General features: G+C 55.7%; 2 protein-coding genes across 2 annotated transcripts in view; both read right to left on the bottom strand.

Moving 5' to 3' along the window:
• LOC144247628 (uncharacterized) overlaps window positions 1-13681 on the bottom strand; it is a 643963-nt gene extending 630282 nt beyond the window's left edge. Inside the window, 1 exon segment of the mRNA XM_077788936.1 lies at window positions 13573-13681. Coding sequence (XP_077645062.1) covers window positions 13573-13590 — 18 coding nt within the window. The 5' untranslated portion in view covers window positions 13591-13681.
• Window positions 13682-13806: 125 nt separating this feature from the next.
• On the bottom strand, window positions 13807-15320 carry LOC144247619 (uncharacterized). The gene is made up of 2 exons (XM_077788928.1): window positions 15312-15320; window positions 13807-14899 (listed from the first exon to the last, which is right to left on the bottom strand). Exons 1-2 carry the CDS (start codon window positions 15318-15320, stop codon window positions 13814-13816), a joined length of 1095 nt encoding a protein of 364 aa, XP_077645054.1. The 3' UTR covers window positions 13807-13813.
• Between the last annotated feature and the right edge of the window lie 4431 nt (window positions 15321-19751).

The raw sequence follows: 19751 nt of genomic DNA, 5'->3' as shown, positions 1-19751 counted from the left end.
CCAGTGGCCAGAGTGGCCTCATTGTCTGCAGAATTGTGCAGCCACAGATTCAACAGAACTGAGGCCCAAAACCTGATGACAACAGGATCTCCAACTGTTCCAGTCTGCCATCAAGTTCAAGCTTTGATAACCAAAAGAGCCTCGCAATGGATGAGCAGTGCTCGGTTATTACAGTGTGAAACTTGTGCAGTGGCACAGGAGGATTCAGAACTGAGCACAGGGGAAGGGTTTAACCCAGCCTCCTGTTTGAACAGCCCACAGAGGGGCTGGGAAGAAACCCAGCACTGCATTCAAGTGACACAGCTCCAGACCCAGCCTGGGGGAGATTCAGGAGACATTGCCTGGCCTGAGGCAGAAAATGTCTTTGTGGATGGCTCTTCAAGGGCAGCAGAAGGGAAAAGAGTTCCAAGACACGCTGTTATTGAGGAAAGGGAATCAGACAAAGCGCAGGTTACCCCCCATGGTCAGCTCAACCAGCACAGCTGTGTGTGCTTGTAAGAGCCTGGCACTGAAATGCCCTGAGCAGGAAGGCTTCAATATCTTATGGTGACACCATCTCACCTAACAGGGGGGCAAAAGCAATTCTGATTGTTCAGCAACCACTGGATCACTTATTAGGGTATGTCTAAAAGACATAATTTCAAGAAAAGGGACTGTGGAAGCAACAGACTCAGAGAGCAGAACTCATTTTACAGGAGATATCCTCCAGGGGCTTATGGCAGCTTTAGGAATACAATGGGACCTCCATAACCCCTGGCAACCCCAGAGCTCAGGCTGGGTACAAAGAATGAATGGGGAAAGAAAGAAACACCTTTGGAAGCTGGGGATAGAAACCAAGATGCCATGGGTACGGCTTTTGACATTGGCTTGGGCAAGAAGAAGAGCCAGACCCAGGGCAGATATTCAATTATTTCCCTTGGAATTGATCTCGGGAATTCCATACCCTGGGAGTTCTCCACCTAGTGCAGGGTGGAGATAAGGGATGCACATTTAAAGCAGTCTGTGGCCAGAATCCTGTCTCTGGTGCAATCTCTCCCCCAGGAAGCTGGGCTGGCACAGAGCCTGCCTTGGCACTTGGCTGTTGCCAACATCCAAGCAGGACATGGGCTCTGCCTAAGGAGTGCAAAGCAGCACCACTGGTGGCCAAGTGGCGTGGCCCATGCCAAGGGGCCCCGAGGCCAGAAACAGCCGCCAGCACAGCTGAACACGGGGGGACCCCTCAGCCTGGGCTCCAGGTCTCTGCAGCCCCGGAGATTTGCACTTCCCGCCTGCAGCAGGAGGATGGGAGGCCCCCCTGAGCCTGCACTGAAGGCAGCGCAGCAGCAGCCAGGGCTCCACAGCGGGGCAAGGCCCTGGGCCTGCCCACACATCCTCTGCTGAAATCCTCGGCCTGGCCACCCTCCTTGGGCAGCTCCAGCCACCGGGGCCAGCCCTTGCTGCCACTGCTGCAGCTTCAGTGCTCGCTGGGCCTGCACTGCCACAGCTGCTGGGGACACACCGGGACAATTCCACTCTGGCTCTCACTCACACTCACACACTGCCCTGCCTGCCAGTGCATCCATGGAAAATAGACCAGCTCATAGACTTGAACATTGTTAACCTTTGATTTCTCTACTCAGGCTTGGTTTCCCTTGGCCTTGGGGAAACAAATGTTAAAGGTTTTGTTAAGGGATGTTACACCACTCACTGGAGATGAGTTTAACATCTCAACACACTGGGAATGGCCCAAAAGATACCCACAAAGATAACGACCAGCAGCAAAACATCAACCCCAGCAGCAAACAGCAACCAACACCTACCCCAGACACTGCCCCCGGCAGGGCTGCAGACACCTGGTCTGCAAAAGGCTGAGAAGGAAATCCAGGACTTCCCACCTCATTAACAGCACAAGCAAAGGAATCCGGGTCCAATAGGAAACCAAATACTAAAAACTGCACAACTTGAAACTACAGAACATTAAACCAATGGATTTAGATTGCTTTAGACTGTATCAATTTTGGGAAAACTCGAGTAAAACCCACATGTAATGGAACTATTTTCTCTGCACACCCGGGCTGTGTGGGGCTGGAATGATTTCTGTTGCACATCCTGGCCAGAATCAAGGAATGCCTTGACTCTAACAATAAACATATTGGTGGAGTTTTCCTTTTTCCTGCAGTTCCAGTGCAAAGTTTAGAGCATTAGAGTATTTTTTGTAATAATCCTACTTCTGTATTTCTGGTTAGGTTTCGGTTAGGGATGTGAGAATGAATTTTTACTCCGAGAAGTAGAAAAAACTGAATTGCCTTGGAATTTTTTTGTGTATGTTTCTGTAAGAGATACCAAAATTTTGGTCTGGGTTTTTCAACACACACCTTTAGGCTGCACTTCACAAAACTAGAAGAGATTTAAAGGTGACCCTTTAAGTCACAAATACTAAATGGATTATTTGAAGGAAAAAAAAATAATGCAGGAGGTTGTGGGGGAGGTGGCACATGTGAGGCTGCTGGAAGAGAAGCTGCATTCCAGGCACCCAGAAGGAGCTTCAGAAATGCAAATTAACACTGCTGGGGCAAAGTGGGGACAATGTACCTGGCTCTTCTTGCCTGAGGCAGGAATTGGCTGATTCCCTCTGCCCCTCACCCCAAGCCCTGCCTGCTTGCACAGATGGAATCTGCACTGCTGAAGGCAGAGCCCATGCTGAGGATCTCTGACTCTGCAACAGAAATGGCTGAAGCTGCAAAGGGAAACAGCAAATGGAGAATGTTGGGAAAACTGCACTAAAATAAGGGGGGGATCATCCCTCTGCCCACTCCAACATCTGCTGTCACTGTCTGTGCTGTACAGGGTGTATCAGAGCACTGGGGGTTTTGCTATAGCAAGTTCAGGGAAATCAGTTGGAATTCATGTATATGATGATGGAATAAGAAAAACGGGGTCAATTGATGCAGCCCCAGCTTGAGGCAGAGCCCAAAAACTGGGAAAGTTTAACAGCCACCAGAACAAATTCTACAACACCATGGACCAGCCACTGGGAACCCCAACAAATTTGTTAAAAATGCATATTATATGGCTCTACGCAGATAGTTACTATATGTCTTATGTCATATTGATTAGTTGTGCTGTATTAACATATTAATAGTATAATAAATGTAGCTTTGAAGATAAAATGAAGCTTTAGTAGTTAAAAGAGAAACTAAGTATGTGGAGGAGGGGTTTAAGGAATGAGATACTCACTCAAGGAACACCTAAATTTTCCAGAGAAGAGGAAGTTATGGTTTTCTTACTATAAGAAGCTAATTGTGTATTGTTTTAAGGGTGATTCCTCTAGATCCCAAGGTATGCTCGTCTTGGTTTAAGTGCCTGAGCATCCGGACCTCCGTAATTCTTTGTTTTTTATTGTCATGTACATGTCCTAACTCTAAATTTTTATTACTCTAAATGTATTATTACTTTTTTCACCTTTTTACTATTATTAAACCTTTAAAATTTTAAAAACCAAGTGATTGAGTTTTTCACAAATTCCTATCAAAATGCAGAGAACCCATTTATTATTTAAATGGCATAATTAGATTACAAGCTGTCCTCGGAATAAGAACCAACCAGACAGCTCCAGCTCCTGACCTTCCTGCTGACCAAGCCACTGAAATTAGGAACACAACATTTCACCAGGGGATGGGATCAGGTTATCTGTTAGAAGAAAAAACAGGAGTTTGCGGAAAACTAAGTGACTCAAACTGATGTTGGCAAAGAGAAGACAAAGGAAAAGTGCTGAAAAAGATAACAAAGGAAATGGGAGAGTAGTTTATGTATTGGTCCAAACATGGAAAGGATGGAATGGGACACGGCTCCCCGGCTCCCCAGCAGACCAGGGGTTAAACAAATGCTCCTTCTCCACTTCTGTGCTGCAGCAACTCTCATCTTTTTACCATGCTCCACACCTTGGCAGTGCAGCTCATCCAGCAGCTGAGCCAGGGCATGCAGGTGGCAGCCAGGCCTCCTGATCCACAAACGGCTACAAAAGGACAGGGAATGAGGGCAGTGAGAATAATCCCAAAACCAAAGAGGGCCCGGGAAGAACAAAACAGAGTCAAGGAGTGAATCTGCCTGGAGATAGGGCCGGGCATTTGTAGATAAGGAAGTAACTCTACAAAGTGTGTCAGTCAGCTGTGGAACACCAGAAGGCACAACACCTTCAGCACTGACCTGGCCTGCAGAGAGAGTGGGGCTCAGCCAGCACAACCAGAAGCAGCAGTATTCCTTTTTGCATTATAAAAAACAGGCAAAGCAATATTTTCAGGCTTTCTTTTGCAGAATTCCCTACCACAGGCAGGTTAAAGCCAGCAAGTTTGTCTTTGCTTAGGATTCAGGGAGTACATTTCACAATCACACTGGTGCCGGACTAATAAAAAGGTGTGGGAACTCAAAATGTCTCTCAGACATTTTTAGAGGTTCCAGGCCCTGGTCAGAAGCATTCTAGACCCTGGCAGACAGCTGAAAAACAGCTGTGATTTTGAGTTTGAGCCATGGAATGAATGACCAACTTTGGAGATGGAACAAGCAGTCACAAAAGGTTAAATAGTATAGTATAAGTAATTACAAAGTAGAGGGGAAATTTTTTTAGTATCGTACAGGGGGGTTTTAACACTTGTACAGGGAGGTTTTCACTTTGTACATGGGGGTCAGAAGTTCTAACATGGAGGAAAGTGGGCTGATCCTGTTCTTCCTCCTTCTTCTTCCTTACCTCCATGTTCTTGGTGATGTTGGCACTCACAGATTGGTTTAGAGTAGAAAAACACTTGGCAACGTAGGTAGTAGGTATTGGGGAATAATTGTAAACATGTTATACGTAATATATCATATAAAATATAGCAGCAGCCCTGGGTGGGGGAAGAGACGAAGAAGACAGCAGAGAGAGAGGATGTCAGGGTGTGTGTGCCTCTACCCAGGCCGCTGATCAAATAGCCGCAGTTCAAGAACATAATCTGTTAGATAACTAGCAATAAACTGCCTTGAGACCGAACAGCTAAAGCCTGCGGAGTTTTTCTTTGGAAGCACGGGTTGGAGGAGGAATTTCACCACCACATGAGACCCCAGAGCAAGGCCGGGGTTCTCACAAAAAGGCTGCAGAAAAGTCGGGCCTAAAGTAAAACTAGGCTTCTAATTTCACCCACGAGGACTGAACTTGAGTCCCTAAGAAGGCTGGAACTGATCTCTGAGATGGAGAACAACAACATGACTTCGACCACAGTCACATGGCCCATCGCTGGGGGCCACAATGGCTCCTGCAGTCCCTGCCAGCTGCTGTGCCTTTTTTGTACCCATTTCAAACAGATCACAGAATTATGAGATCAAAGATCAAACAGAATCATTTGGGTTCAAGGGTACCATAAAGATGATCCTGTTCCACCCCATGCCGTGGGCAGGAACACTTTCCCATAACCCCGGTTGCTCCAAGCCCTGTCCAGCCTGGCCTGGAACACTTCCAGGGATCCAGGGGCAGCCACAGATTCTCTGGCAGACCTGTGCCACGGATTCACCACCCTCACAAGAGACAATTTCTTTTCATTATCCCATCTAATCCCACCCTTTTGCAGTGGGAAGTCATTCCCCCCCATCCTGGAATTCCAGGCCCTCGGAAATACTGTTTCTTAATCTTTTTCGTTGGCGGGAGAAACCATCAGTTCCAATGAATGTTACAAATTGACCCAGAGAGTGCTCAAAGTCCCGCTACATTCCCGAACTTCGAGGAGAAGAACAAAGACTTAACAGAGCCATGAATATCGGCTGTTCTACAAAAGGAGGGTGCACATTAACGAGGACAGGCTCCAGGCGCATCGGGAAGTCGGAACCTTCCAAGGAACTCAGCCGGTGGGCAAAGGCAGAGGGAGATGCGGCCGGGAAAATGAGGATAAAAAGGAGGCTGCGGACTACAGCCACGGCAGAGAGCGCACGGCAAATGCCCCACGGCCTCTGCCCCTGCTCGGCAATAAAGTCACTTTGACAGGACTCCTCGCTCTCCTCCGGGCACACAAACCTCCGGCGACGGGAATTTCCCCGCCCGCTCCCGGCCGCGGGGCAGCCCCTCTGTCCTACCCACAGCAGCCGGGCCGAGCCAGCGCTGCTCCGGCAGCGGCTCCTGCCCGGCCCCGGCGGGAAGGAGACCGCGGGCAGCCGCTCCCGCAGCGCCCTCAGCCCGGGGCCGGCACGGGCCGGACACGGCACCGGCGAGCCGCCGGAGCCCCCTGCCGCCCCCTCCGCCCGCAGCCGGCCCCGAGCCCCCGCAGAGCCCAGCGCGGCTCCCACCTGCGCCGGGGCCGCCTCCGAGCTCCGCCGCCGCCGCCTCACCGCGCTCCGGCCGCTGCCGCCGCTGCCGGGCCCGCACAGCCGCTCGGCCAATGGCGGCGCTGCGCGGCCACGGCCGCCCTCAGCCCGCCGCCGGGGCCGCGCCGCGCCCCGCTCCCACCAATCAGCGCGCCGCAACCGCGACTGACGGCACCGGCGGCCAATGGCAGCGAGCTCGGGGCGGGCTCTGCGCACGGCCCCGCCTCGCCCCGCGCTCTCGGCGCCCCCGGGCTGCGTGAGGGGAAAGCCGGAGATGAGGAACAGCCCCGGCACGGGCCCGGGCCGAGCCGGGATTGAGCTGCCCACACAAACAAACTTCTCCGCGCCTCCCGCCACGGCTTTCCCGGCCCTGCGCCTCCCGTGCCTCCGCCTCTGCGGGAAGCCCAGGAGCCTCACTTCTCCTGCCCCTCGTTAGCGCGTCAGTGCTTCGCTTTGATTTCCCCCAAAAAGGGAAACCTGCCCGAAGCCCTGTGGGTGGGTGGGGCAGGGGAGAGATTTGTGGCGGAAAACTCCAAAGACTCGGAGCAGGAGAAGGAGAAGTCAGTGCAGAGCCTTAAATGCAGCTTTCCCCACGCCTCCCTGCTCCCAGCTGCACCTCCTCCCCCGGCAGGGCAGGAGACAGGGAATGGGGCCATGCTCAGCTCATCCCCCGGGGCTTCTCCCTCTGCTCAGGGACAGGAGTCGTTCCCTGCTGCACCCTGCGCTCTCTCCCGGCCGAGACTTCTCCAGGAACTTCTCGGAGCGGAGTCCATCCCCTGGGCACAGCCCCCTCCGAGTGCCGCAGCGTGGGTCACTGTGCCACGGGCTCAGTCCTGCCAGGACAGGCTGCTCCAGCGGGGCCCCTCTGCCCGCGGGCTCACAGCCTCCTCTCAGGCATCGCCGAGCTCCAGCCCGGCTCCTGCAGGGGCTGCAGGGGATCTCTGCATCCCCATGGACCTGCATGGGGATCTCTGCATCCCCATGGACCTGCAGGGGATCTCTGCATCCCCATGGACCCGCAGGGGGATTGTGGCAGTCCAGGGCGTCGCTTTGGCTGCCCTGAAGTCCTGGGTCCCTGGCAGGGGTCAGGAACCCCCCTGTACAGACCCCCCATAGACACTGTCTCTGATCTCTGTCCATGGAAGAGTTTTCAATCTTACAGGATGAATTACAAGCTCTGAGTGTTTGATATAAGTAATAACAAAGTGTGGCACGTGTCCAAAAGTAAAATTTTAGGATTCTAGATTAGGGGGCCAAAGGGGACAAGATGGAAGGAATTGGGTGTGTCTTGTCCTTTTTCTTCTTCATGCCCTCCTCGTTTCACTCTAGTGTTGGCATTTTTCTGTTGGTTTAGGCTGGGGACACACTGTTCAACGTAGGTGACAGATATTGGCACATTATTGTAAATATAGCACAGGGAGTTTCTGGTATTTAATGTTTGTAACATCCCACTGAGGACAGAACCCCACACGCTGCCCTGCAGGACAGAGCTGCGGCAGGGCAGCAGAACATGTTAGAGATAAACAGAATAAACAACCTTGAAAACCAGCACAGACGATTTATTACTTCTTCTTTGGCAGCAGGGCTGACAGAGACTTCCTACAATCTTGGAATCATCAATACCACAGATTCCAACAGGGGATCTCTGCATCCCCATGGATCTGCAGGAGGATTTCTGCAGCCCTATTGTAATATATGTTATGGAATTATTCGTGCTTACGTAAAGTGTACAGGTAATAAGTTGTGCTTGTATAAAAATATTCTCAAAGTTATAAAAGACCACAAGCTGCAGCCAGGGAAAGATTGCAAAACCACAGACGGCAGCAGACAGAAAGTCCTAATACACAAAAGAAAATTTCCACCAGAACCGGCAGAATTTCGCACAAAGAGCTGGGCATTTTGCACAGAACCGCCGGAATCGCACACAAATATTCGGGAATTTCGCGCAGACCCGCCCGGACGGCGAATCCCGGAGCCGCCCGCAGCGCGCCCCGCATGGCGGGGGCGGGTCCCGCCCCTCGCAGCCCTCACCTGCCGCCCAGGTGAGCTGGTGCAGCTCGGCCGAGGTGTTTTGTGCCACTGCGGGAAGGCGTTCTCGCAGCGCAGCGCGAGCGGCGCCTGAACCCGCACCTGGGCCCGCGGCCTTCACCTGCGCGCAGCGCCGCGAGCGCTTCGGGATGAAACAGCGCTGCCGAGACATGGAACCCACCCCGGGCTGCGGCCCTGCACCCGCAGCACCTGCGAGCGCACCTTCGTGTGGAGGGACGGCTTCGTCAGGCACCGGGACACCTGTGCGGGGACAGCTGGCACACCTGAGTGACACCTGGGTGACACATGGCACACCTGAGTGACACCTGAGTGACACTTGAGTGACCCCTGAGTGACACCTGAGTGACACCTGAGTGACACCTGAGTGACCCCTGAGCGACACCTGGCACACTTAAGTGACACCTGAGTGACACCTGGCACACCTGAGTGACACCTGAGTGACACATGGCACACCTGAGTGACACCTGGGTGACACCTGAGCGACACCTGGCACACCTGACACCTGAGTGACACCTGAGTGACACCTGGCACACCTGAGTGACACCTGGGTGACACATGGTACACCTGAGTGACACCTGAGTGACACCTGAGTGACCCCTGAGCAACACCTGAGCCACATCTGAGTGACACCTGAGTGACACCTGAGCCACATCTGAGTGACACCTGGCACACCTGGACACAGGTACATCACACCTCAGTAACACCTGAGTAACACCTGGCTGACACCTGGGCACAGGTAATGTTACAGCTAGGGACGGATGTCACACCTTGGCACAGGTGATGTCACACCTGGGTGGGTGCAGGGACACAGAGCCACCTGTGCAGGGACACGGTGATGTCACGTGCGTGACATTATCACATCTGGGGGATGAGACACCTGGGGACCGGGGGGAACATCACAGCTGGTGAGGTGACATCACACCTGGTGGATTTAGTGACATCACACCTGGTGGAGTGACATCACACCTGGTGGAGTTGGTGACATCACACCTGGTGGGCTGGAGAGGTGACAGGGGAGGGGACAGGTGGGCACGACAGTGATGTCACGCCCAGATGAGCCTGGAGGTCACACACCTGGATGATGTCACAGCTGGGCAGGAGGGGTGTGTGGACAGGTGATGTCATGGCCAGGTGAGCTGGTGATGTCACACCTGGGTGGGGGTGAGGTCATAACCAGGTGACACCACACCTGAGTGGAGAGGTGATGTCACACCTGGGTAGGTGGGTGATGTCATAACCAGGTGACATCACACCTGGATAACCAGGTCCCACCCACACCTGGGCACCTGGAACCCTCACACCTGCTTTCCTCTCACCTAGATCCCTCATACCTGAGTCCCAGCCCACCCAGATGTTGGGGTGCCTGCCCACCTGGATCACCAGTTCCCAGAACACCTGGGCATCTGCACCCCGCCCAGACACACCTGGATCCACCCAGGACACCAGGATCCCTCCAAAAAACACCTGGAGCCATGGAGGAACACCTGGAACTGCCCCCAGGATACCTGAGACCCCTCCCAGGCACACCTGGATGCCTCCTGAACACAGCAGGAACCCCCAGGCACACCTGGATTCCCCCAAAAAACACCTGGGACACGCCCAAAACCACCTGGAAATGCCTCAGGGACACCTGGATCACCCCTGGGACATCTGAACCTCCCTCAAGGACACCTGGATCCCCCCAAAAACCACCTGGGCCCACCCAAAACCCACTTGGACCCACCCAGGAACACCAGGGACCCCCCAAACTCATTTGGACCCCCCCCAAAGCCCACCTAGAACCCCCTAAAAATCCCACCTGGCCCCTCCCCCGTGACATCACAGGTGTGGTCCTGCTCCCCCACTAGCCTGGGTTTGAAATTTTGGGTCGATTTGTGGCGATTCTTGGTTTCCATTGATAAAACTATCTACTATGGGGCGGGGCCAAGGTTGATTCGGGGCGGGGCCTCAGGAGGGGCGGGCCCAGAACGCGGAGCTGGGAATGGGGAGGGGCGGGGCCTGAGGGGGCGGGACGCTCGGTGGGCGTGTCCAGCAGCGAGGGGCGGGGCTAAAACACGGGGCGGGGCCCAAGGGGGCGGGGTCAGTGTCTGGGGGTTCGTCCTGCCCCCACCCACCCCCCCAAATTCCCCCAGACCCTCCCTCACCGCCCCTCCCCCACCCATGGGACACACCCCGAAACCTCCCCAGCCCCTCCCCCCTCGGTCCCCCGGAGCTGTTTTCACCTGGGAACCCCCAAATCTTTGGGAATTCTCACCTGGGACACCCTAAAGCTCACCTGCACCCCTCCAAAATCTCCTCAGGACCCTGCAAACCTCACCTGGGACCCCCAAACCTCACCTGGAACCCCCCAAACTCTCACCTGAGACCCCCAAACTTCTCCTGGGACCCCCAGACCTCACCTGGGCAGCTGGGAAACCACAAATCATTGGGAATTCTCCTCTGGGACCCTCCAAACCCTCACCTGGGACCCCCTAAAGCTCACCTAGGACTTCCCCAAAATCTCCTCAGGACTCCCCAAAAGCGGCCAAAGGTGGGGCGGGGCCGGGGCGATGATGTCACCTCTTCCTGTTTTCCCTCCCCAGCCATGTTCCCGCGTGTCCCCAAGTGTCCCCGGCCGTGTCCCCTCCCCGGAGTGTCCCCAGCGGCCATGGAGCCCCACGAGGTGCGACAATCCCGGCTTGGGGGCGGGAGGGGACTGGGGGCACACGGGTGGCAGAGGGACAGAGGCGTGGCAGGAGGGGACAGTGGGGACACGGGGGGGGGGGCAGAGGGGTGGAGGGGACTGAAGGTGGCAGGAGGGAACAGGGAGGGACAGTGGGGGATGAGGGGGTGGCAAAGGGACAGAGGGGACAGCAGAGCCCTCCAGGGAGGGGACAATGGAACCCTGGGAGGGCACAGGGGCCACTGTAGGAGGCCACAAGTGCCACCAGGTCCCTGACACCTCCCTTGTCCCCTCCCAAGCTGTCCCCCCACCAGCTGCTGGAGGCGATGGTGGCCGTGGTGGCCACACTGGGCGAGCTGGTGGCCACCCTGAGAGAACTGATGGCCACCGTGGCCAGGCCGCACAGGGACGTGCTGCTGGCCGTGTCCCCAGAGTTCCTGCGCGTGGCTGTGGGGACCTTGATCTTTCACCTCCAGGACGCCCTGCGCCACTACCGTGTCCCCTACCTGTGCCACCGCCCTGTCCCCTCCCTGGGCCACCACCCTGTCCCCTCCCTGGGCTGGACCCTGGCCCACCTCGGGGACACCCCAGGGACCACCTGGGCCGATGTGAGAGCCCTGGCCAGTGCCTGGCAGTGTGTCCTGGACAGGCTCATGGACAGCTGGGCCCGGCTGGCCAAGGGGGCCACCAAGCTCCGCGACGCCTGCAGGGATGCGGCCACCAGGAGCGGACAGCGGCTGGAGCTGCACCTGGGGCTGCTGGGGGACTTGGTGGCCGCGTGTGACGAAGCCACCGCGTTCCCCCGGGAGCTGCAGCGCCGGCTCGGGGACATCGAGGCTGCCCTGGAGGGGACAATGGAGGTGTCCCCTGATTTCCGTGTGGCCTTGGTGGCCACAGTGACCGAGGCTGAGCAGCTGTGGGAGGCCAGTGCCCGCCTGGCCACGCGTCACCTGCTGGGGACACTTGGGGACATCAACACCCTCTTCTTCTGTCCCTCTCCTGGCCACGGTGGCCGCGTGGTGGCCGAGCAGTGCCAAAGAGCCTTGGAGGACATCCCGAGGCTGCTATGCACAGAGCAACATCACCACTGGGCTGTAATCAGGCCGGTGTCACCTCTGCAGAGACTCGGGGACATCCTGATGGCACTTTGGGAGCACTTGGGGACACTTTGGGAAGGCGTGTGGCGACGCTGGTGGGGACAGGGGGGTGAACGAGCCTCCCCTCAGTGCCCTGCAGGAGACCCGGCTGGGATTTGGGGGCCGGGGGGGTCCCCAGGCAGCCCCCGCTGCTGAGCACTGACCCTGCCCAGGGGGGTGCCAGGACCCCCCAAAAACCGCACCCGCACCCCCTTCAGTGCCCCCGAACCCCGTCGAGCCCTGACCCCCCCTCACCGGGCACTGGGACGAGTGGAAACCCTCCCTCAGTTTTCTGGTGGTCGAGATGACCCCGAGATTGTGAAAAGTCCTTTTCTCCCAGCCCACGCGGGCAGAGAAGGAGTCGAGATGTGGAGCTTTGCTTCTCAGGGCCGTTTATTTTCCCTTGTCTCTAACACGCTTTGTCTGCTCTGCTGAGCTCTGTCTGGCAGCTCGGTCTGTGGCAGCCTCCCTGCCCTCAGGGCGCTGTTTGCCTTTTACACTAAAAACTACCTGTACTGTGTTTACATTAACGTGCCAATATCTATAATTTATGTTGGACAGTGAATAGAATAGTGTCATCATCTCAGCAAGACATGGAGGGCAAGAAGAAGGAGAAGAAAGTCAGGACACGCCCAAATCCCTCCATCTTCTTCCCTTAAACCCCGTATTGTAAAACCCTAAAATTTTACTTTTCCACCCTGTGTTAATTCACCTACCACGCTACTCAAACCCTTGTATTTTGTAATTCCTCATACAAAGTTGGCAATTTTCTCCAGGGGCTAAAACCAAAGCCACTGTTGTTCTTGACACCGTGCCAAGGTCTCTGAGCCCACTGCCAGGGTCTCGAGCCATCCTGGCAGCCAGAGGAATGTCCTGGATTCCGACACCCCCCAATTACCGAGCAGTGGGAGCCCCCCGGGCACTGTCCCCCCCTCACCAGGCACCGGGATAGGGACCGAACCCCCCTCAAACCCTGGGAACCCCCCAGGCACCGGTACCCCCGGGCAGCACCACCCCCATGCACCGGGACAGGGACCGGGTCCCCCTCGTGCTCTGACCCCCCCAAGCACTGGGCCTGGATTCTCCTTTGTGTCCCCCACCCATGACGGAGGTTCCATCCCCTCCCCTTTGATCCCCCCAGAGCTGTGGGACCCCCAGGAACAGTGCTGTGACTGGGGGGGACCCCAAGCACTGAGGGGGCTTGGGGGGTTCACCAGCACCAGGGGAGTCCCTTAGGGTTTGGTCTTTCCCCCCCCCCCCCCACCCGCCCCATTATCTCCCAGGACCCCCTGTTATCATCAGGGTCTCCCCCAGTTTACTGGGACCCCCCCAATACCTGCTTCCCCTCTTCACCGATCCCCCCAAAAGCACTGGGACCCCCCGAGCCATGAGCCCCCCCAGTGCACCAGGACCCCCACTCACCTCCCATCCCCCATCCATGGGAACCCACCAAAATCACAGCAGCACAAGGAGAAAAAGCCAACACCTTCCCCACACCAAACAGGGATCACCAGGAACACGGATCATCAGGGCTCTGCCCAACGGGGGTCACTGGGGATCATCCAGGCCTGATCCTCCCATGGGGGATGGAGCTGCAGCAGCACACCAAGCTCTTCCCTCACTTCAAGCTCTTCCCTCACTCTGAGCACTTACAGGGCTTCCCTTAGTGGTGCCTCTGTTGGTGCTGGGTCAAGTTTGAGCTCATGGAGAAGTTCTTCCCACACTTCCCACACTTGTAGGGCCTCTCCCCGGTGTGGATGCGCTGGTGCTCAGTGAGGTGGGAGTTTCGCTTGAAGCCCTTCCCGCAGTCGGGGCAGCGGTAGGGCCTCTCCTCTGTGTGAATCCGCTCATGTAGGAGGACACTGGAGCTGGTCCGAAAGCTCTTCCCACACTCCCCACACTCGTAGGGCCTCTCCCCAGTGTGGATGCGCCGGTGCACGGTGAGGTAGGAGTTGTGCTTGAAGCCCTTCCCGCAGTCGGGGCAGCGGAAGGGCCTCTCCTCTGTGTGAATCCGCTCATGGAGGAGGAGATGGGAGCTGGTCCGAAACCTCTTCCCACACTCCCCACACTCGTAGGGCCTCTCCCCGGTGTGGATGCGCCGGTGCATGGTGAGGTGGGAGTTTTGCTTGAAGCCCTTCCCGCAGTCAGGGCAGCGGAAGGGCCTCTCCTCTGTGTGAATCTGCTCGTGTCTGAGGAGATTGGAGCTGGTCTGAAACCTCTTCCCACACTCCCCACACATGTAGGGCCTCTCCCCAGTGTGGATGCGCTGGTGTTTTCTCAGGCCTGACCTCCTCCCAAAGCTCTTCCCACATTCCAAGCACTCAAAGGGCCGTTCCCCAGTGTGGACCACCTGGTGCTCATTCAGGACAGACATGTCTTTGAAACCCTTCCCACACTTCCCACACTCGTAGGGCCTCTCCCCAGTGTGGATGCGCCGGTGCACGGTGAGGTAGGAGTTGTGCTTGAAGCCCTTCCCGCAGTCGGGGCAGCGGTAGGGCCTCTCCTCTGTGTGAATCCGCTCATGGAGGAGGAGATGGGAGCTGGTCCGAAACCTCTTCCCACACTCCCCACACTCGTAGGGCCTCTCCCCAGTGTGGATCCTCTGGTGCTCGATCAGTTGGTAGCTCCAGCTGAAACCCTTCCCACATTCCAAGCACTTGTGGGGCTTCTCCCTGCCATGAGGCTTCTCCACCAGCTCCGAGCTCCGCCTGGATCTCCGCCAGCCTTCCTGGCTCAGGGGGGCTCTTTCCTACCTGAAGCTCCCTGGGCTGGGTTTGCAGCTCCTCCTCCTGCAGCATCTCCGGGGCTTTTCCTCCTCCTCCATCCAGCCACACCCAGGGAATGACAAATCCTGGTTTGAGGGAAAAACAAGAGGAGAGCTGCTTGGACTGGAAGTTCCTTCTTCCCAAGTTCATCTCAGGAAGTCATTGGGAATCTTGTGTCTGTAAGAACCTCCAAAACACCAAGATTCAGCCCAAAAATCCCACAAACTTTAAGACACAAATCAAAACCTCCCCAAACATCACAGCTCAGCAAAAACCTCCTCCAAAATATAAAGATTCAGCTGCCACATAAAACCAAAGCACCAACATTTAGCCCAAGCAAGCTCAGAAACACCAAGATTCACCCCGTGAAAATCATGGATCCACTTCCACAGTCACCTGCTGCATGTGGAGGGAGCAGCGCTCCTGGGGCTGGGGGAGGCTGCAGACACAGGGAGTGGTGGAACCTTCTGCTACTTCCTCTTTCTGCTCCTTCTCCTCCTCCTCTTGTGTCTCTACTCTTCCTCACACTCCTCTTCCTCCTGCTATTCCTCCTTCTCCTGCACAATCCCACCTTCTCATGCCACCTGCACCGTTTGACCATTCTGTTCCTCAAGCCTGCTTCTCCTTCCCTTCTCCTCCTGCCCCCAGGCCCAGCACCCACTGCCGGCTCCCTCTTCCCCCCAGACCCACCGCATCCCAGCGCAGGGGCAGGGATGGAGCTGGGGCAGGTCGGGCTGGGGCAGCGCTGGGCTCTCGGCCGCTCCCGCCCGCACTCGGTCCCCACTGCAGCCGCTCCCGCCAGGACAGCGCGGGGGGGCCCGGCCTTGGCGCTGCCCCACTCCCACCTCCCCAAATTCCCCTCGCGGGGCCATGGGGCCGAGGGGGGGGCGCAGGTGGGTCCAGGTGGGGAACGCGGGGAGCTGCGAGTCTGCCTGGCAACTGGTGAGTCATCAGCGCCGCGGGCTCTGATTGGCTGAGCTCTGCCCGAGCCCTGGGGCTGCAGCACAGAGGGGACACCCTGCTCCAGGGGGGATGTCCCACAAACGGGGGACCCCATGAAAGGAACAACAGGAAAGTGTCTTTACAAACAGATGCTCTGAATCTGCTCGGACATAGGGCCAGGGAGCTGTAAAAAAGGAAATGACAGGAGACACCATCAGTTTCAGAAAATGTTATCAATTGATGACACAAACTGCTGCTCAGCCAAGGTCCTTCCCTATTCATGAAATTCCAGAAGAACAACAAAGACTTAACAGAGCCATGAATATCGTTTGCTATATAACAGCAGGGAACATATCAAGGTATGTAGTAGGTGGATTGGGAAGTCTGTACCTGTCAAGTGCTTCAGCCAGTGGGGAGAGCACAGGGAGATGTGGCCAAGAAAGTTCAGATGAAAAAGAGACTGTGTCCTCCAACAATTGGAGATATCCCATGGGGAATGTCCCATGGCCTCTCCCATTTTTAGGAATGAAATTCCATTTACAGGACTCCTCTGTCTGCTCTGTGGACAGAATCGTCTGGTGATGTCAATTTTTCCGCACACCCTGGGGCTCATCCCGAATTCCTTCCACCCTCCGGGGCGGCGGGCAGGGAGTGCAGCTGAAGGTGCCTCACCCACTTTGGGTGATCGGCTCCCTTGGCTGGCGGCGGCACCGGGGATTGATTGGGGACCCGGGAGTGATCAGGAGACAGACGAGTGACACATCAGGGGGGTCTGTGAAGAGTCAGCAGGGAGAGAGCACTGAAAATCTCATCAGTGAGTGCCCGGGATCTTCGGGGAGTGAACATGGCAGGGCACCCATGGAGGGGAGAAAAGGGAAAGACAGGGAGGGGGCCTAGCCAAAGGGATGATGATCCCAAAATGTCTCTGAAGGGTCCCTTGGGAGAATGTTGAGGTAGTTTGCACATTCCCCCAGAGCTAATTAAGGACATGGACACCCAGGGAGGCAACAAGGAAAGTGGAGAAGGCATTTAGACAACAGGGGATGGATGGTATTCGTGTCCTGGGAAGGAATCAGGTGAAGGGGAGTGTGCAGCAATATGGTTCTGGCAAGAAGCAGCAGGAGGAATCTGTGTGGTAAGAAAAAGGATGATAGCAAAGAGGAGGAAGAGAAAAATACTCTGGATTGGGATGTTTTTCCACAGAGTCTTAACCTCACAATTTGCCAGCTAATATTTTGAAGTCCCAGTTGCCCAAGACAAGAAAAGCAGGAGGTCAGGATGCCAGGGGTTTCTCTGCGGTGGCAGCGGCAGCACCGGGCGCAGAGGTGCGGCACCGGGAGCACGGGCTGGGGCCTGTGGGGAGCTGCGGGGCCGGGCCGGGGCTGTGGGGCAGCCGGGGCTCAGCGCCGGGCGCTGCCTGACCCCACCAGCCCCGGGCAGGGCCGGCAGTGGCCCCCGGCCCCCAGGAGGCTGCGGGACGCCCCGGCCGCTGCCCGGCCCCGGGGAGCTGCCGGCCCTGCCCGCCGGGGGGGCCGCCTTTGGACACTGCGGCAGGACAGGCACCGGCTCTGCCACACGGGCTGGGCAGGGACCCTGAGCACAACGGGGAAAACAAAGGAACAGCTGGGAAATGCAGAGTGCACATGGAAGGATCAGGATTTGCTGTTCAGAATTTGCTTTGGGTCCCTGCAGAAAGGAAAGGTTTTGCAGAAAGCTCAGCAGCTCTCAGAGGATGAGCACCCACAGGCAGTGACCGGGGCTGCAGGAGTGGCACAAGAAGGCCCTGCAGCACTTGGGCACAAAGGCACAGCAGCTGAAGGCAAGAAGGGATGAGCAAAAGGCCAAGCTGAAGGCAAAGGCCATGGCAGAGTTCCCACAGCCCCTGAGGGATCAACCCCAGGGCCCAAGGGGGCCCCAGCACCCAGGGCATGACGGGGTCGGCCACAGCACCTGGCAGAGGCATTGCCCTCCTGGCCAGGGCAGAGCCCACCCAAACAGCCCCTGGGAAGGAGTCAGGGCTCCAGCTGCAGCCCACAAGGACACTGCAAGCACAGACAGCAGCACCCTCAGCAGGAGCAAGTCCACCCCTGCATGGACATGGATTGTCAGGGCTCTCTGAGCTCCCATCCCACCGGGGACCCACCACACTGGAGCCCTGCAGAACATTCAGGCTGGGTCTGCATCCAGAGGAGGCCTCTCCTGATGGACACAGGGGCCTCTCCATCCACTCGGAATCTTACACCTAAGGGGGGAAAATTGTAAAGGAATGTTTCAATTATTAAGGGAATAAATGGGAAAGTTGAACTGGTATCATTTGTTCAATCACTATTAGGATCTGTGGAGGATATGTTTGAAATGAACTTTTTTATTTTTCTTCCTACTGTCATTTTTATGAACCAGGAAGGAATTTGATGGTGGCATTGGAATATTGTAAAAGGTGGTACAGAGGCTATTGCTGCTGTACCTTTGTGTCAAATGTCTGGCAAGGCCTCTGCTCAGTGAACTCAGAGGCGTGGGCAGCCCCAAAAGGAAAATTTGATGTGGAGCCTCTCCAAGTTACTCGGAAGCAACCAGGACAAGTGGGGGCTAAAAGCAACACCCTGTTCCAGGGGAGGGAAGGAAGAGCTCACAGCCTGGTATGGAGTCCTTGCTAAAGGCAGGGCTTTTGGAGCCAGGGATGTCTCCCTACAGCACTCCTATCCTGCCAGTCAGGGAATCAGATGGCTCCAATGAGGAGGACAAGAAAAAGTGCTAGACAAAGCCTCTGTGAAAAGGCTGAATTTCTTGGCTAAAACATCTTTTAAGTATCTGAAAAAAAAAAGAAGTGCAAATAATGGAGACAAAGATTAAATATTTGGGACATAATGGGACTGAAGGTTTGTTGTGGTTTGACACAAAGAGGGTCTGGGAAATCTCAGAAGTAACATTTCCCAGCACCAAAAAGGAGCTGCGACAATTCTGAGGATTAACAGGGAATTACACAGCCTGGACTGAGGATTCTCTGTTCCGGACAGAACATTGTAGGACTTTGTAACCCCAGACAGCCTCCATGCTGTGGTATGGAAAGGAAAAAGTGAGCAAAACTTGAGAAAATGAAAACCCAAAAATATTGATGCCTCAGCCCTGGCTCTTCCAGACTCAGAAAAGAAATTGGAATTGTAGGTGAATATTAAACAGGGCCATGCCAAAGGAACTCTTGGGCCAAAATGTTTCACCCAGTGGCCAGAGTGGCCTCATTGTCTGCAGAATTGTGCAGCCACAGATTCAACAGAACTGAGGCCCAAAACCTGATGACAACAGGATCTCCAACTGTTCCAGTCTGCCATCAAGTTCAAGCTTTGATAACCAAAAGAGCCTCGCAATGGATGAGCAGTGCTCGGTTATTACAGTGTGAAACTTGTGCAGTGGCACAGGAGGATTCAGAACTGAGCACAGGGGAAGGGTTTAACCCAGCCTCCTGTTTGAACAGCCCACAGAGGGGCTGGGAAGAAACCCAGCACTGCATTCAAGTGACACAGCTCCAGACCCAGCCTGGGGGAGATTCAGGAGACATTGCCTGGCCTGAGGCAGAAAATGTCTTTGTGGATGGCTCTTCAAGGGCAGCAGAAGGGAAAAGAGTTCCAAGACACGCTGTTATTGAGGAAAGGGAATCAGACAAAGCGCAGGTTACCCCCCATGGTCAGCTCAACCAGCACAGCTGTGTGTGCTTGTAAGAGCCTGGCACTGAAATGCCCTGAGCAGGAAGGCTTCAATATCTTATGGTGACCCCATCTCACCTAACAGGGGGGCAAAAGCAATTCTGATTGTTCAGCAACCACTGGATCACTTATTAGGGTATGTCTAAAAGACATAATTTCAAGAAAAGGGACTGTGGAAGCAACAGACTCAGAGAGC

This window comes from Lonchura striata, chromosome 29 (genome assembly GCF_046129695.1).
Source record: "Lonchura striata isolate bLonStr1 chromosome 29, bLonStr1.mat, whole genome shotgun sequence".
NCBI lineage: Eukaryota > Metazoa > Chordata > Aves > Passeriformes > Estrildidae > Lonchura > Lonchura striata.
This window is presented reverse-complemented; position numbering and strand designations above follow the sequence as displayed.